Source organism: Geotrypetes seraphini, chromosome 1 (genome assembly GCF_902459505.1).
Source record: "Geotrypetes seraphini chromosome 1, aGeoSer1.1, whole genome shotgun sequence".
In the NCBI taxonomy this organism is placed as follows: Eukaryota; Metazoa; Chordata; class Amphibia; order Gymnophiona; family Dermophiidae; genus Geotrypetes; species Geotrypetes seraphini.
The window spans coordinates 482782651-482801652 of NC_047084.1; the positions used below are offsets into that span (position 1 = coordinate 482782651).

At 42.0% G+C, this 19002-nt stretch overlaps 1 protein-coding gene across 1 annotated transcript in view; it reads left to right on the plus strand.

The window, feature by feature from the left end:
• The window catches only part of LOC117350967 (programmed cell death 1 ligand 2-like), an 80453-nt gene that overhangs the window by 51415 nt on the left and 10036 nt on the right, over positions 1-19002 (plus strand). Inside the window, exon 5 of the mRNA XM_033925698.1 lies at positions 3285-3413. Coding sequence (XP_033781589.1) covers positions 3285-3413 — 129 coding nt within the window. The remainder of the gene's footprint in view (positions 1-3284; positions 3414-19002) is intronic.

The window sequence follows — 19002 nt, forward strand, 5'->3', positions numbered from 1 at the left end:
AAATTTTATTTCAATATCACTCCAAATCAGAGAGTCATGAGGAAAAGATGTCAATCACTCAGCCGTAGACTATTCAGGCAATGATGCCTTTATCAAGAGTCTATTAAACCGTTAAATAAAGATAAAACCATAAAAAAATCACATGATATGATAAATATTGCACAATAATATTAAATAAAATTGGATAAAACTAAACAGGACAATCCATATGTAAAAATCAATACATAAAACCAATGACTGAAATATGCACAATAAATCTTGTCAAAAAACAATAATGAGTAAAGGAAAAAATCAGAATAAGTAATAATGTAGAAATAAATTATGGTTGACTAAGGAGACCCAAAAGGATGTGTGGGTGATGTTTAAAAGCTTCAATGAACCTCTAGCGTGATGTATTGAAAAAATAAAGTGTATTAATTGATAAGGTAAGGCATACCGGAAGAACCTGAAAACCCATCTTTTCGACACATAATCTCCTCTCTCCTTTTTCTCCCTTCTTCTACCTCCTCCTCCTGCCTTCTCCCTCCCTCTCCTCCTCACCTCTCCCCCTCCCCCTCTTCTGACCCTCTCCTCTCTTGATGTCGCCTTGAGCCTGTATAAGTATGTGCGATGCACAAATAGAAGATTAGATTAGATACCTTTGAATAGAGATCTTTTCATGAAATGCTGAGACATTAACTGCAATTATGTGCCGTGAAAAAAATTATGGGGTCCTTATATAAGGCGTGCTAACCGATATAGCGCACGCTAATCAATTTAGCGCATGCTAAAGATTAGCTCATGCTAAATGCTGAGGTGCCCATTATATTCTATGGGCGCCTTAGCATTTAGCGCATGCTAAATCGGTTAGCGCACCTTAGTAAAAGGACCCTTATATTATTTAGGTGGGAATTTCTTTTATAAGCTATATAGAGCCAAAGTATTAAAAAAACATTTTTTTAAGCAAAAGAGACATCAACTTCTCAAACATTGAGTATAAAATATAAAACTGAAACCGAAGCTTTAGACCTCCTTTTACGAAACTGCGATAGCTCATTGAGTTCCTATGAGCATCGGCAGCAGCACGGCTCCCCACGCTAGACACTGCTATCGCAGTTTCGTAAAAGAGGGGGTTAGTTTAAAAAGAAAAGGAATAAGAAGAACAATATGTTAACCAAGTAGAAACAAAAGTAAAACCAAGTCAACCATAAATGCTAGAAATCAGTCTAATGTCCAGAGAGGGCAAGGACTGAAAAGCTACCTAGTTTGGACAAAACAATAGTAATAATGCCCGCAAAGGACCAAAAACTCTGGAGCATCACTACCAATACAGATGGATAAAAATAATAAATAAAATAGTTAGTATAACTGCAATAAGAAATACTAATGAAAAGTCAAAAAAAGAAACGTATTGTATGTTGGTTTAACAGAAAAACCACACTCACACTTAATCAGAGATCAACACAGAAGCAAAATAATAAGAGTGAATAAAAAAGATGGAGAAAAATGGGCCTCATCCACGTTTGGCCGGGATTATACAGTGCCCTATACAGATTTGATCACTGATTCACACAATATATTTAACAGAAGAAGAAGATTTTTGTGGAAACTATTTATGAAAGACTGAGTGTAAGAAAATTTCTATATATATATATAGAGTTTTTTTCGGACCAGTGATGAAATGTGAGGCTTAGGGCACTGTAGTCCCGGCCAAATGTGGATGAAGCCCGTTTTTCTCCGTCTTTTTTATTCACTCTTATTATTTTGCTTCTGTGTTGATCTCTGATTAAGTGTGAGTGTGTTTTTTCTGATAAACCAACATACAGTACGTTTCTTTTTTTGACTTTTCATATTTATACGACTGTACCTACCTTTTAATAGTTATAATATAAGAAATACTAAAACAGAAAAGAACATATACTCAATAACCCACAATTAAAAAGGTGTACAATTGGTGTTGACGCTTAAATCGAAGAAATCAAGCATAAATTTTTTACCTTGTAAAGAATTATATAAAGACGAAATTCGATACGGGTTCTATTGAGGATATAGAGATGCTGTGAGTTTATGTTTAAGGGCTGAGCCAATTGTGGTGAAACAAGCTACAGCTGAATATAGCTGAAGATGAATCATAAAACGTAGACGGGGATTAAATATGGTAAGTATATTCAAAAGTAATGTTACAAAAAACATTGTTTTCATTTTTGTGACATTCACTTTTGATTTTGTAGCATTTGTTTTTGTATTTAAAAAAAAACAAAAAACGGTCATGCCAAATATATGGTAGATGAAGTTTAACGTTGAGAAATGTAAGGTATTACATGTGGGGAGCAGAAACTCGAGGTACAACTATACAATGGGAGGGATATTATTGAATAAGAGTACCCAGGAAAGGGACTTGGGGGTATTGGTGGACATGACAATGAAGCCGACGGCACAGTGTGCAGCGGCTGCTAAGAGAGCGAATAGAATGCTTGGTATAATCAAAAAGGGTATTACAGCCAGAACAAAAGAGGTTATCCTGCCGTTGTATCGGGCGATGGTGCGCCCGTACTTGGAGTACTGCGTCCAATATTGGTCGCCGTACCTTAAGAAGGATATGGCGTTAGTCGAGAGGGTTCAGAGGACAGCGACGCGTCTGATAAAAGGGATGGAAAACCTGTCATATGCTGAGAGATTGGAGAAGCTGGGTCTCTTTTCCCTGGAGAAGAGGAGACTTAGAGGGGATATGATAGAGACTTACAAGATCATGAAGGGCATAGAGAGAGTGGAGAGGGACAGATTCTTCAAACTTTCGAAAAATAAAAGAACAAGAGGGCACTCGGAAAAGTAACAAATACTAGGAAGTTCTTTTTTACCCAACGTGTGGTGGACACCTGGAATGCACTTCCAGAGGACATGATTGGGCAGAGTACGGTACTGGGGGTTCAAGAAAGGATTAGACAAATTCCTACTGGAAAAGGGGATAGAGGGGTATAGATAGAAGATTACTGCGCAGGTCCTGGACCTATTGGGCCACCGCGTGAGCGGACTGCTGGGTACGATGGACCTCGGGTCTGACCCAGCAGAGGCATTTCTTATGTTCTTACGTAACTGCTAACTCCCACTAGTTTTCTATAACAAATTTGGTGCACATCTTTGCTGTAATAGAATACTAGCTTAGCCCCAGTTTTTTTTGGCACCTAACTTTTAGCGACCTATGTAGAATTTAGCCCTGTTTGTGCATATGAAATTAATTGTTCTCTGTATTGCTATTACTATAACAGCCCATAACACTACTGTGTGCAATATATTTATTTTTCCAGCTGATGAGGAGTCTTCAGATTTGCAAAGATCTCTCGTGCCATACATTGTTCCAACATGCATAATCGCCATTTTTGTTTCTGCTGTGCTCTTTTTAAAGAGGAAAGCATTGAGTACCTGCAACAAAAAGAGTAAGTATCCACTGTTGCTATAGTGCTACCAAATATACTGTAGGTGGAGGGCCATTTTCGATATGACGTCCAAATCCGAGTTTGGACATTTTGCGGCACATACACGAAAATCTAGTAGCAAACAAGACCATTTTCGAAACTGAAAAGTGTCTCTTTTTGTTTCAAAACTGGCCATATCTCAAATGTGCTTGTCCTCAGTGTGTCTATCTTTTTGAATCATTTGGAGGGGTCGGGGAACCACTTCCAGGAAAAAATGCACAAAACACTTGTGCTCTAGTGTTGATAATAAAATGCTGTTTCCTCTAAGGAGCATCTGACAATCAGTAATACAACATTAGCAATGCTTTGTTGCTTTAAGGCATTGACAGCAGTATGGATCCATCTCCCTCTTTATCTCCTGTGTATCTTTCCCTCCCTCTCATCCACCCCATGTCCAACATCTCTCTCTCTCCCTTATGCCCTCAGTCTAACATCTCTCTTCTCCCTCCCCCCCCATGTAGCATTCTCTCCCTTCCTCCTTTCCACTGCCATGTTCAACATTTCTGCCTCTGTCTCACTATCCATCATCTCTCTATCTCTCTCCTCTCTTGTGCCTCATCTCTCCCCTCCTATGAGCATCTTTCCCTTCTCCCCTCCATTACACTGATACTTCGAGAGCTTCATTGCCTTCCTATTGGTATGCGGGTTGAATTTAAAGTTCTCTGTGTGCTTCAGCATAACTGTCCATCAAGTGTCCGCTCTCTTCTGCAGTGGCATTGCCCTTCATGTGAGTTATGGTCCTCAGATAATTTGAGCTTGGAAGTTCCGTCATTAGCAGTTGTAAAGCTTAAGGGGAACCATAAGCCTATGCTCTCTGTCCAGGGCCCGGCGCTGTGGAATGCCTTACCTCTGTCTTTGCGCCAATCTAACATGCTCTGGCATTTTAGAAAAGGGGTAAAAACTGTGTTGTTTGAGCGCTTCTTTGGTGTGAGCCATTTGACAGTTTGAGTTAGGCCAGTTCTTTTTTATGCTGTTTCTGTTTCGCTGTTTTGTACTTGTTTGTATTATTTAGTGTGATTTTGTATGTGATTTTTGTTCTCCGCTTGGATTTGTGGATAGGCAGGTTATAAATAATTTTAAATAAATAAATATCTAGATTAGATTATATTTAATACTTACCGTATTTTTCACTCCATAAGACGCACCCCAGATTTAGAGGAGGAAAACAAGAAAAAAACATTCTGAACCAAATTGTGCACCCAGCCTCCATCACTCCCTGCCAGGCTCTGCACCCAACCCCACACTCCTTGCCAGGCTCTGCACCCTGTCCCCCCTTCCTGCTAGGCTCTGCAGCCTATCCCCCCTTCCCTGACCTGTAACCTACCACCACCCCCCTCACCTCTTGTGGTCTAGTGGTAGGCTGGGACAGGAGGAATCCGTCCCAGCCGATTAACATTTTTATCCTCTCCCCCCCCCCACGGTACTACTTTTTAAAACATGGCGCTGGCCCTTCCTTTTAAAACACCCTCACCTGCCCTTCCTTTCAAAACACACCCTGCCCTGCAGTACCTTTTTAAGTGCTCCTGGTGGTCCAGCGTGAGAACTGACTGCAGCCATTCTGAAAGCGGAGCGGGCCCAGGCAGCAGCTCAGACAGCTCACTCCTGCCGGCCCATACACCGCTGGATCTTTTTAAAATGTCATTTCAAATAGGTCTTTGGCAAAGGCAGAAATTCCCACATGCTGCCTGCTGCTAACCTCTCCTCAGTCACATCCTGCCCAGACAGAAACAGGAAGTTGTAACAGAAGAGGGAGATGCAGCAGAGGAGAGGTTTATAGGATAGCAGCAGGCGCCGTGTGGGACTCTCTACCCTACCGTTGACTTATTGAAGAGAGAGAGAGAGAGAGTTATGAGTGAGGTGGGGAGGTGGGGGAGGGAAGAAAGGCAAAATGCAGCACGTGGGAGGAGAGGGGTGAGAGAGAGAATTGTTGGATATAGGGTGGAAGAGAGGAAGAGAGAGATGCATGAAAGAAGTGGAGAGGGCTGAGAAAGGGAAAAATATTGCATATAGGTTAGAGAGGAGGAAGAAATGTTGCATGGAGAGGGGAGAGGGCAAGAGAGGGAGAAATGTTGGACATAGGGGTAGAGAGGAGAAAGAGATGGTGCAGGGGGGGAAAGAGAGTAATATTGTGGAATATGTTGCCTCTTTATGTATGACAAAATTGAATTCAAAAGTGTTTAAAAACCTTAATTTTCCTGCAGGCTAGAATGAGATTGGAGCTATGTACCATAGCATTATGTTTTGGATTAAAATGGTAAAAGAATTGATGACAGGTACGAGAGGGCACTCAGAGAAACTGAAGGGAGATAGGTTCAAATCAAATGCAAGGAAGTTTTTCTTCACCCAAAGGGTCGTGGACAAATGGAATGCGCTCCCGGAGGAAGTGATCCGGCAGAGTACAGTACAGAGATTCAAACAGGGATTGGACAGATTCCTGAGGGAAAAGGGGATCGTGGGGTACTGAGGGAGGTGCTGGGGTGTTGCATAAGTATAGACAGCTCACCAGGTCGTGCAGGTGCAAGGCCGGAGGGTTAGGACATTGATGGGAAGATAGGACTTCGATGAGAAACCTAGGGGGCAAGGGGGCCCGTTCTGGTGATTAAGGCAGGTCATGACCTGTTGGGCCGCCGCGGGGGCGGACTGCTGGGCGGGATGGACCTCTGGTCTGACCCGGCAGAGGCACTGCTTATGTTCATATGTTCTTATATAATCTTTTGTCTGTTGCTAATATGTGACATTAGTTTTAAATTATGTATAAATTGAGAACAAATTTTGGATTTTGCGATATCAAATCTACTCTAATCTAGATATGATGGTTGAGGGGAGAAGGGAGAGATACTATATGGGTGGGAGAGAGATGTTTGACCCAGGGCACATGAGGAGAGAGGTGATGGACAGTGAGAGAGAGGAAGAAATGTTGGACGTGGCAGTGAAAGGGAGAGAATGCTATGGGGGGGGGGGCAAGGAGAAAAAAAGATGTTGAACTGAGGGCACAAGGGAGGGAGAGAAAGAGAGATGTTGGACATGGGGGTGGATGAGAGGGAGGGAGAGATACACAGGAGGTAAAGAGGGAAAAAAGAGGAAGATGTTGGATCCAGATGCAGAAGGTTGTGATGGAGAGATACTAGACAAAGGGAGTAAGGCAAGAAAGAGAGAGAAACGCTGGACCATGGGAGAAAAGGAAGAGGGAAGAGAGACGATAGATGTCAGGCTACAAGGACGGGGAGGGAAAGAAGAAGGAGCAGATGTTAGGCTACAAGAGTGGAGGGCAGAAGATGCTGGGAATGGTGGAACCCTATTAGAGAGACCAGGAAGTCCCTTGTCTGTCAAAACTTAGAGGGGAAACACCATTTCCTTTGTCTATTTTAACTTTAGAAGGGAAACAGGAAGCTAGAGTTCCACCCCCTCCCTTTGGCAGTTCTTTGACAGGACACCACCCATGCCTGTTGCAGAATATATGTGCACAAAGGGATGCAGAAGCAAGAGCATCTAGTTATAGAATTACACTTTAACAGTCTACAAGACTTGAATGGCACTATACTTCAGAAATGACCCTGTGTATTAAAATGCTCTTCAACTGCTTCTCCTAGCATCACAATAGACTTAAGAATTAAGTAAAAGAATTTAGAAAAAGAAATGAATAAGCTTGCAGCTTATTCTGCTTGTACAATTTTCAGATACAGAGAGGGGTTTGAACAAGTTTGAAACTCGTGCCACTTGTCCACCTGTGATTCTTTTACACACATTCATGTGTAGCTCCCTTTCATACTAAACTTGGATACAGGGCACATCTTTTGCCTCCAGTAGGGGAAAAACCTTAGAGCTTTAGATACTCTCGTAGGGTATAAAAACACAGAAAAGTCCACACCAATTTGTGTTATTCCAAAAACAACTCTTTAAAGAGGAACTTGTTGAATAGTAACTGACAAAAAAGAAAAAACCCACAACATTTTCTTGTGTGTTATATCCATAATATAAAGCCATCATATACAAAGTTCATCAGAAATCAGGGGCTACCCCTGATTCTAAAACCCAGATCAGAACTCATCAGGTTTTGGGAGTCCCCTTTTTGGTATCTGAATCAGTGTGATGAATTCCTCTTCTACCACTTTCTTCTCTTCTGAACACTTCTGAATACTCCAAGGTAGAATCCCTGCACCAGAATGAGCTTCTTATTCAACTGGTTTTTCCATTGAGATTTCTCTTGAAATACATCTCCAAAGAAGCTTTTGCTATCAATCATCTTATTAACAACACTTCTGATGAATGTAGCCAGCCCCTTGGTGGACCATGACTTAAAGCAGCTCTGAGGGCATCATACTTTTTTGGGTCTTGAGGAGCAGGGGGAAGGATTTTTTTTCAAGGCCTTAGGAGATGAGCTCACACCTCCTCACCTTCTGCCTCCCCACTTGCCTCCACAAATTGACCTTTTTTACAAAGGCTCCGACTAACAATATCCTTAACTGGATGAGTAAAAATCACTGTAGCAGTGAAGGAGGTGATCAGAGACAAGAAGACTTCATTTAAGGAATGGAAAAGGACAAAAACGGAAGAAAACTGGAAAAAGCACAAACATCAAAGCAAGTGTCATAAGGCGGTAAGAGGGGCCAAGGCTTGATTACTATAACACATTCTACAAGGAATCTCACAAAAAGAACTTAGATGTCTGCAAATAGTACAAAATACTTTGATAAAATGTATTTCAAAGGTGAGGAAATTTGATCATTTAATTCCACTTCTGATTAAGGCCCACTGGCTCCCAATTTCACATAGAGTTACATATAAAAATATTGCTCCTAACTTTCAAAGCACTTGCCACCAAATCCCCAGAATTTATAGATATACTTCTAATTCCATATACTCCAGCAAGATCCCTCCATTCTAACACCCAACATTCTTACCCTAAGACACATTAGCACGACTTGTTCAACGATATTTTCAGTGACCGCCTCCATGCTGTGGAATTCTATTCAAACCCAGCTAGACGAGGAAATGTCATTAGATTGATTTATATCTAAACTAAAGGCATTCTTATTTAAAGATGCTTTCGATTTATAATTTTTTCTGTCCGTTAAATATTTATTACAGATGGGCCCCCTCCCTGTGTATTATCCCTAAATGTCTTCCTATCCTATTTGACGATGTAGTTCTTTCCCCTTTTCCCTTCCTGTTTCAGTACGACTATATGTCTTATTTTTATATATCACCTTAATTTTAGATTAATGTAGCGGATTATCAACTTTTAAATAAACTTGGAAACTTGATGTCCCTCATCTTCCTGATTTTGCCTGTCAAAATGCCATTTTCAGTAATGGCTGATGGAGCAGGCATATTCTGGCACTTAACATTCTAGAAGACACCTTTAAATCAACTTGACAGTCAACAAATAATGCCCATGAAACAAAATAAAATCTTAGAAAAAAAATTAGTAAATATGTTGGCAGAAAAGCCAAGTCACCCTGGTAATCTCACTTAGGTACTAGCATTTTCCTTGCAGTCAGATAAATATTATGAACACATAAATGGAATTCATGGAAAACTCATAAGAACATAAGAATTGCCATACTGGGACAGACTGAAGGTCCATCAATGGCCAACCCAGGTCCCAAGTACCTAGCTAGATCCCAAGTAGTAAAACTCAGTTTTCTGTATATTTTGTAGAGCCCTTTTACATGAGACACTTGAACGCAGTAATTTGACAGGGCTTTTGCTAAGTTCCACTGAGTTGTTTCTACAAGCTGTAAACTTTGGTAGGTCAGTTTGCTGCATTAAGGGAATGACATTAGGATTAGCGTATATATTCTTCTGAAGAGCAGCTTGGAATCTTTAATGTCTACAGAATGGTGGTCAGTTTGGTTTTAATGTTGCACCTGGAAGACATTGCTCTTAACAACACCCTCGAGCCTAAGTTTGGTACTGGCAGGTAAAAGGATTGCTCCGTTGTGACTTCTGTGCACTATTTCTATCAGTTCTCAGGGTTCCTTAGGGATCTGCTATCCAGGTACTGGCCAGGTTCAGCCCTGCTTGACATCTGAAATCTTACAGAATAGAGCAGAATCAGGCTGCACGGTAGGAAAATTGTGAACAATGTGTCATAAATCAATGGTTCCCATCCCTGTCCTGGAGGACCACTAGCCAGTTGGGATTTTGGGATAGCTCTAATGCTAGGAATGATTAAGAAGGGGATCATGAACAGATCGGAGAAAGTGATCATGCCACTGTACCGGGCCATGGTACGCCCCCACCTGGAATACTGCGTCCAGCACTGGTCACTGCACATGAAGAAGGACATGGTACTACTCGAAAGGGTCCAGAGAAGAGCGACTAAAATGGTTAAGGGGCTGGAGGAGTTGCCGTACAGTGAGAGGTTAGAGAAACTAGACCTCTTCTCCCTTGAAAAGAGGAGACTGAGAGGAGACATGATTGAAACATTCAAGATAATGAAGGGAATAGACTTAGTAGATAAAGACAGGTTGTTCACCCTCTCCAAGGTAAAGAGAACGAGAGGGGATAAAAGGGGATAGATTCTGTACAAAAGTAAGGAAGTTTTTCTTCACCCAGAGAGTGGTGGAAAACTGGAATGCTCTTCCGGAGGCTGTTATAGGGGAAAACACCCTCCAGGGATTCAAGACAAAGTTAGACAAGTTCCTGCTGAACCGGAACGTACGCAGGTGAGGCTACTCTGACCTAAGGGTCACCGCAGGAGCGGACTGCTGGGCACAATGGACCATTGGTCTGACCCAGCAGCGGCAATTCTTATGTTCTTATGAATATGCATGAGAGAGATTTGCATATAATTGAGGTGACAGACATGCAGATCTTCTCCATGCATATTCATTAGGGTTATCCTCAAAACCTGACTGGCTGGTAGTCCTCCAGGGCAGGGTTGGGAACCACATGATATCTGAATCATCACAAACTACTGTTTGATTGATGATAGAGGAGGCAGCCTAGGCAGATTTTCTTTGTCTGCTGTAAGGAGGCACCTACAGCCTGGCTGCCTTGGGTAGGCCTACCCTTGCTATCAGAAACTAAGCAGGGTCAGGCCTGGCTAGCACCTGGATGGGGGGGGCACCAGGGAACACCATGCACCATAGGCTGCAGGGCCCCATGTTGGGCAGCAGCAACATAGTGGAGCCACATACTGCACAGGAGAAAGTAACAGCAGACCACTCCTGTATTCTGCTTTGAAACATCACAGCAAGATTCCTCACTGTACAGCAACAGGTCAGTGGTCAACTTGAAGGCATACACCAGGGGTGTCCAATGTCGGTCCTCGAGGGCCACAATCCAGTCGGGTTTTCAGGATTTCCCCAATGAATATGCATGAGATCTATTAGCATACAATGAAAGCAGTGCATGCAAATAGATCTCATGTATATTCATTGGGGAAATCCTGAAAATCCGACTGGACTGCGGCCCTCGAGGACCGACATTGGACACCCCTGGCATACACACACTGCAAGGAGATTACCTTCTCAGCCATTCTTAATACAGGATCTGTGTTTAGAATTTTTATGTGGCACATTAGAAATAACGGTTGCATAAAGGTTGTGTCATAATCTATTTAGAGGACTAACTAAATGCATTGGTGACCTGCTATCAAGAGCTGTCAATGTAGAATCCACTGAAAGAAAATAGATTCAGAGGTTTAGATAATTTCATAAAACAAAAGACCATAAGCTATTATTAAGATGGACCTCGGGAAATCCACTGCTTATTCCTAGAATAAGCAGCATAAAATCATCTGTTTTACAATTTGAAATCTTGCCAGGTACTTGTGACCTGGGTTGGCCACTGTTGGAAACAGGATACTGGGCTTAATGGACCTTCGGTCTGTCCCAGTATGGCAATACTTATGTTCTTATGACAGATAGGGATAATCAGAGGAACCAACTGTTCAAAAGTATTGGGGGGTGCTAAACACAATGAAAATTGCCTCTTCCTGGACATAGTCAAGGAGTATGTTCACCCACAAAGCAGGCTTCTATAGAGACAAATCAGTGTTTGCATACACAAGGCTTTTTTTTACTTTTGGTTTCACTTCTGCTTTTCAGTGGATCAAAATATATTTCAAGTTTGCTGTAAGTCACATGAGAGATACTTGGATTTGTCAGCATTATCTACTTCTGAGCAATTTGTTGTTTGCACAGTGACTGAGTTTGACCTCAGCAAATCCTGTTTTGTTTTGTTTTTCATTTTTTAATAATAGATGGGTAGTTATCTCAGAATGATGGTGCCAGAAGAATGAGTGTGGCAACTTCTCAGCAGCAAACTATCAGATTGCCTGCTGGAACAGTCTGCACAGTTTTTACAGCAGAAAAAAAAAAGTGAAAGGCATGATTTTGACCATATCTTGGCTACTGTTGAGGAAACTGATTACTTGTTGAAGCTACCTGCAGTTTTTATTCACTTTCTAAGCATTTTTTTCATTGCTGTTCCACAGAATCCTTTTCAAAATTAAGCCTAATTTTATATATCAGCTTCTATTTTACCAATCATTATTTATTTATTTATTCATTCATTCAATTTTCTATACTGTTCCCCCAAGGGAGCTCAGAACGGTTTACATTAATTTATTCAGGTACTCAAGCATTTTTCCCTGGTTGGTTTATAGAATACCAATTATGCCTGAGAGCTGTGCCTAACCTTATTTATTTAATTTGTTTTCTATCCCGTTGTCCGTACAGGTTACAGGTTAACATATATAGTATACAGTTAGTAGATTACAATTTGCCATAGTTATAGTACAAGTTGGTTTTTTTTTGGGGGGGGGTTTCTTGGTACAAGATTTTGTCCTAACACGAAACATACTAGGGCTCTAATACCCATATTATATAATGCTCCCTCCTCCCAGCTGCCTGCGTCATCTAAAATGGGCCGTCCCCTCCCTGGTGCATCTTAGGATGCACTGAGGAGGGGCCTGAGGCTCTTATTGGCCCAGGTGTCTGGGCCAATTAGAGCCTAAGGCCCCTCCCCGGTGCATCCAGGGAGGGGCTTGAGGCTCTGATTGGCCCAAATTGTTTAAGGCCCCTCCCACCGGAGGGGACTTAGGTGTTTGGGCCAATCAGAGCTTCAGGCCATTTCCCAGTACATCCCAAGATGCACCGGGGAGGGGAAGGCCCATTTTAGATGGCACAGGCAGCTGGGAAGAGGGAGTCTGCGTCTCTCCGGGTCATCTATTTTTTGAGGTAAGGGGAAGGGGGGGTAGCAGAGACAGGGAGGGGGGGTCACTTGCTAGCAGGTGAGAGTGGGCATCTCTCTCTGGGGGGGAGGAATCAGGTCCGGTCGTGGTGGAGATTTTAGGGCAGCAGGAGAGTGTGGGCATCTCTCCTGCAGCGGCCGGGATTTTAGGGCAGTGGAAGAATGTGGTCATTTCTCCCGCTGCTGGGGAGGTGGAGTTGTTGGTGGACAGTGGGAGACCGTCGCTTTTTAATGTGGGTTTTTGAGAATCCTGGCGCCTAAATTTCCATTTTGTCAAATTATTAGCAATTATGAGATGTTAAGTGCCAATTATCATAAGAACATAAGAATATTCTTACTGAGTCAGACCAGTGGTCCATCTAGCCCAGTATCCCGTCTTCATGGTGGCCAATCCAGGTCACAAGTACCTGGCAAAAACCCAAATAGTAGCAACATTCCTTGCTACCGATCCACTGGCTTCGCCCATGTCTGTCTCCGTAGCAGACTATGGACTTTTCCTCCAAGAAAGTTGCCCAAACCATTTGTAAAACTAGCTATGTTAACCCCCTTACCACATCCTCTGGCAACAAGTTCTAGAGCTTAATTATTTTCTGAGTGAAAAAATATTTCCTCCTATTGGTTTCAAAAGTATCTCCCTATTAAGGCCCTCTTTTACTAAGCTGCGGTAGAGGTTTCTACCACAGCCCAGGGCGCTACATGCTCCGACACTGCTCTAATGCTCAGAGGAATTCTATGAGCAGTATTGGAGCATTTAGCACTCCGGGCTGTGGTAGAAACCTCTACCGCAGCTTAGGGAATAGATTTAGTAGATAAAGACAGGTTGTTCATCCTCTCCAAGGTAGAGAGAATGAGAGGGCACTCTCTAAAGTTAAAAGCGGATAGATTCCGTACAAACGTAAGGAAGTTCTTCTTCACCCAGAGAGTGGTGGAGAGCTGGAACATTCTTCCGGAGTCTGTTGTAGGAGAAAACACCCTCCAGGGTTTCAAGACTACACTGGACAAGTTCCTGCTAAACTGGGACGTACACAGGTGAGGCTGGACTAATTTTAGAGCACTGGTCTTTGACCCGGAGTCCGCCGCGTGAGTGGACTGCTGGGCACAAAAAAATTATGTAATCAAAAACATGCTGAACTGAAAACTTTCTAGCATTTAAACCTAGTATTGCCAAAGAAACTAATAAGAAGATGGTATAAATGCATCATTCTCATACCTATTCCACTAAATCTAACATCATTTTCATCCAGGCCTCCATTTTTTATTCCAATTTCTAGCTCTATGTGGCCTATATATCGTATGTTACAAAATAGAATAGTTTGAATTTTTGACTGTATCAGTGTGACTTTTCTAAGAAACAACAGCTAGGAGCAGGGGTGGTGAGTGCTGGGGAAAAGATGCAGCATATGTAAAAATGGATTTAGGGGGGTAATTTCTTTACAATAATGATTTGATTTTCTAACACTTTGTGAGGACGATGTGAATTGCATGACTGAGTTCAGGTGAAGCCAGTAAGTGAAACTAAAACAAAAAAAAACAAAACATTTTTCCCATGAGAGAACTCATATGATTTGCGTGACTGGTTGGTAAGTACTTAGAAAACATCCCCTTTTCTCTGTCAGTGCATGTGACACAGGCACAATCTGTAGCTGTATAAAAAAGAAGATGCCTGGAGAGGGAGTGGCTCAACTAAGATGGCGGCTGATAGCTGGAGCTAAGATGCAATGGATTTGCCTGGGAGCTGCTTCTTACCATATCGATGGTCAAAGGGAAATCTAAGCCCCGGATTTTCCCAGATGAATCCTTAGCGGCAACGGGCCCGATGGACGCTTTTCTCTAGTGTGGGGCCCAAACAAGTGAGTCGGAGTTTCCCTCGGCTGTGAGAGGCACGCAAGCTGGAGCGTCGACACTCTCCCTCGAGGCAACATCTCTATCTCCGGAGGAGCGGAGTCCTCCGAGTTGCCTTGGGGCGTTAGAGCACGAACTGGAGGAAAGAGCGGCCTGGAGTGTTCTCTCTCCCGACCAGCTGAGTGTGGGAGCCGACTCAGCAGGGGGAGTAGTGAAGCTAATTCAGCCATTGGAGCACCTGGAGGAGCTGAAGCAGCGGATTCCTCAGGATTTTCTTAAGTTGAATTCATCTTCTGCTGAGGTTGCAGGTACTTTAATTCCATCAGAGGGTCTGGGTTTAGAACTTGTACCTATGCAAAGACCCAAGGTTTTTAATATGGAAACACTTTGGGAAGCAATATCTAATTTGCAACTCTCTTTGGGGACCCGAATGCAGCAACTTACAGCACGTTATACTATGGTTGTTTCAGAAAATTTGGACTTGAAAAATAGACTATCTAGCCTGAAAAATAAAGTGGATGGACATGAGACCAGAATAAAAAATGTGGAGTCCCAGGCCTCAATGTGGGTTATGGACAGTAGAAATCTTAATTTTAAGGTGGAAATGCTGGAGAACATAACTGGGAGATGTAATCTTCGGATTACAAATTTTCCAAAATTACCATTTATACCAGTGCAAGATACATTTAAGAAATATTTGAGAGAAGTTGTGAAAGTTCCTGAATCCTCTTATCCGCCTCTCTCAAAAATTTACTATCTACCAACTAGACCAACAATTCAGAACCCAAACCAGCAGAATCTATCTGCTGATAGTTTGGATTTGACAAATTTCTTAGAGATCCAATAATAAGGCACCGGCAACAGCTACGCTGCTTGTACAATTTACAATTGATTTGGACAGAGAATGGATGCTTAAGCTCTTCTTTAAATTTAAGGATATTCCATTTATGTCAAAACTAGTGAGAATGTATTCAGATATGTCACGATCTACCCAAAAGAGAAGAAAACAGTTCCTTATATTGAGACCTCGGGTATTACAGTTGGGTGCGACGTTCATTCTGAGATACCCCTGTAAATGTGTGATGGTCTATCAAGGGAATAGATATGTCTTTTTCAAACCTCAACAGTTGATAAAATTTATTTCTGCCAAAGAGCAAGTGTAGTAATCTTGAGAGATTCTCTACTTCAGTACCAGCTCAGTGAAGTTTAGTTCTAGAGCCCAATCAGCCACTTCTTTATTTTTCTTTGTATATTTTAATTAGTAAAGTTCAGTGAATTCACAGCTGTTCCCCCCCAAATTAAGGACCAACTATACAAACCAGTATATTTGATTTCTGGGTCTAGTTTTGTACCTTTGAACTATAGAAGGGTGTTTCCTGATACAATTGCTTATTTGATGTAATTTGTTTTGCCATATTTTTCTTGTTATTTAAAGATGTTAAAACTGGTATTGTATTATTACTTATTATTGACTAATATTTTGTCAAAAGGATAAAATGAAAATAAAGATTAAAAAAAAAAGAAGATGCCTTCAAATAGCCATTGATCCCAGAAAAATATTTTTCAGCTGTGCCATACTTTCCTCCCTCTGAGGCATGATTTCGGAAAGAAAAAAATGATTTCTTTATTCATCACTGCTCTCTAATCTAGAGGGACTAGTGGCATTTAAGATTACTGTGTGCTCCTGCCCCACATACCTGTGAGAAGGGTTGAAGAGAAAATGCAATTACCGGTACTACCTGGGATATGCCTAGTCACATGCTTGTAAGGCTTTAATTTCTTTGGAGTGTCCCACTCCCCTCTCCTGACAGAAATTCTTGAAAAGCAAGAAAAATTGATGGAGTGGCTTTGCAGCAACATGCTAGATTCCTCTTTAGCCCCTGACTGTACCAAACTTGTAGCGGCAGCAGCATGTGAGGAGAAAAAAATCAACAATTACTCTTTCATTCTGTCTTGTTCTCAGCAGACAATCTTGCTTAAACTCCTGGCTTTTCAGACAGGCCCATATATCCATTCTTGGACCCTATGGCTCCCTCTATCAGTGAATTAATTTCTAAAGCCTTCACTCTAGCTTGAGTTTGTGTGATGGGCCATGGTAGGAGACTCATTGGAGTCTTACTAATGCACAGTTGAGGGCAAAGGCAGTGGGGACACTCTGCTTACCTAGAGTCCTTTGAATACCACCCAAAACCTCCATAACCTCAAGCAGAAAGACCATTCTAGTAGTACCATTGTCTCCCTCTTACTGAGAGTTCCAGACAGTTTGGATGTAGGATCCATCTCAATCAGCTACTAACACAGTGAGACTTTCCCACTTCATGGCATGGGCAGCTGCAGTTTTGAGTTTTCTCTCCCTGTGGCATGCGCAAATGCACTCCAGCCCCTGCTCCAATCACACCAGCTTTTCAAAACCTGAATAAAGTGCCGGGTTTTGAAAAGCCATCCGGACGCCCAGACATGTCCAGGGAAATCCAGACATCTGGTAACCCTTCCCATAGGCATCCTGTATAAGAACTTGGGAAGGGTGTGAATAGACTAAATAAAGAGGACTGGGATATTCTTGCCTGTGTTTATTTGTAGAAGCTATTTTTGCTTTTGAAAGGTTTAAGCATCCCCAGCTAAAGAATGACATGGGGACAGGTACCCAAGGTTAACCACAAGGTGGGGACAGGTACAGAGCCTGCAGGGTAAGGATGGGGGCAGAGCCTCTAGAGATGGGACAGAGAAGAAGACAAAGCTTGCGGGGATGGGATGTGGATTGGGACAGGAGCAATCTTTGTCCCCTTAAACAGGCTATACCAACTAGATGGAACAGTATCTATAAAATGCTAGTATCAATATTTAAAAGCTTAACACAACTTAGACAACTGGCATCTGAATTCAATGATTTTCAAAAATCTGCAAAAGCTGCTTTTGGATTTAAATTAACTTCTTTTAAATGACATCATTTGTGTCTTGTCTGCCTCTGATGAAGCAACAAGATTTCTCTCTGCTGATCAGACTCAATCATCATGTGCCCAACTGCTCAAGCATCTTACTGTTACTGCAACAGATTCATCCATCATTGCTGGTATCAAGGAGCATTTCCAACATTTAATAGATAGATATTTTCCTGTTCATCCACTATACAGTGTTGCTTCTCTTCTACACCTATGAAAGACAATCCAGTTATCTTCCTAGATAATGTAGAAGCACAGACGACTGAATCTTGGGAAGGTTGTACCAAAACCAGATCAAAATGGAAGGTTCTATTTGTGATTTATAAATAGTTGTACAGAATATTGTCCTTTTTTATACTTGAATAATAATAAAAAAAATTTAAATATAAAATCATAAGTGTTCGAGGCTAGTGCAAATGAGGACAGAGTCCACGGGGATGAGGATAGAGGCAAGGACAGAGCTCATGGGGACAAGTCAGGGACAGAGACAGAGCCTGCGGGGATGGGGCAGGGATGGGAACAGAGCCTGAGGAGACAAGGACAAACTTTGTCCCCATATCATTCTCTATGACCCCAGCCCAAACTGTCACTTTCCCTTCTGTCCTGCTGGCATTGCTGCAGAGACCAGTTTCCTCCACAAGCCACAGCTAGCTCTGCTGGTTACATCCCTCCAACATGGGAAACTGATTTTGCGTGCCTTCACATTGCTTTTGATGCTGACTACCTCCAACCTTCATCTACAAGGGAACACTACCAAAAGAAAAGAGGGAGGAATTAGAAAAAGAAGAGAAAATGGGGGGTGCTAGATTGGGATGGGGAGCAAAGAGAGAGAGAGAGAGAGAGAGGGAGGGAGGGAGATGAGGTAATGATGGAAGAGAAGAAAAAGAGAGAGAGAGAGAGAGAAAGTGAGAGAAAGTGAATGGCTAATGTTGGTTTGGGGGAGAAGAGACACAGAACAGTAATGATGGGGAGGAGAGATACAGTGAGAGAAAGAATGTGATAATGTTAGATGGGGTAATGCTAGATGGGGGAGAAAGAGAAAGACACAAAGAAAAGTTGAATGGAGGACAAGAGACATGCAGAGAAAGAAAATGGGGTAATGCTGCAGGGGGACAGAAAGACAAAGAAGATGTTGGATAGAAGACAAAATGAAAGAATAAATGAAAGAATGGGAAGTAAGAAGGGGAATGGGAGGGCCAGGGTGAGGGAAAGATATGGAAAACTGTAGGTGAATGAAGAAGAGAGATGGAAGACTGGATAGAATGAATGAATGAAATATGAATGTTCAGAGAGGCTGAAAAATTGGAAATAAAGCTGAAAGAAAAAGATCAGTGTTGGAAATTGTAGTGTTGGAACTTAAAGAAGATAGGAGGAGAGAGTAAAAGAACTGCTGAGTTTGTTATGGTATTTAGGTGGTATATAAAATTAAATAAAATGGTAAACTGTTAACACAAATGAACAGGAGACCCTAGAAAGAGAGCTAAGAGAAGACAGGAAAGATGGTAGAGAGGAAACCTTTGATGGAATTCAAAAAAGTGTGGGATGAACACAGAGGATCGCTAATT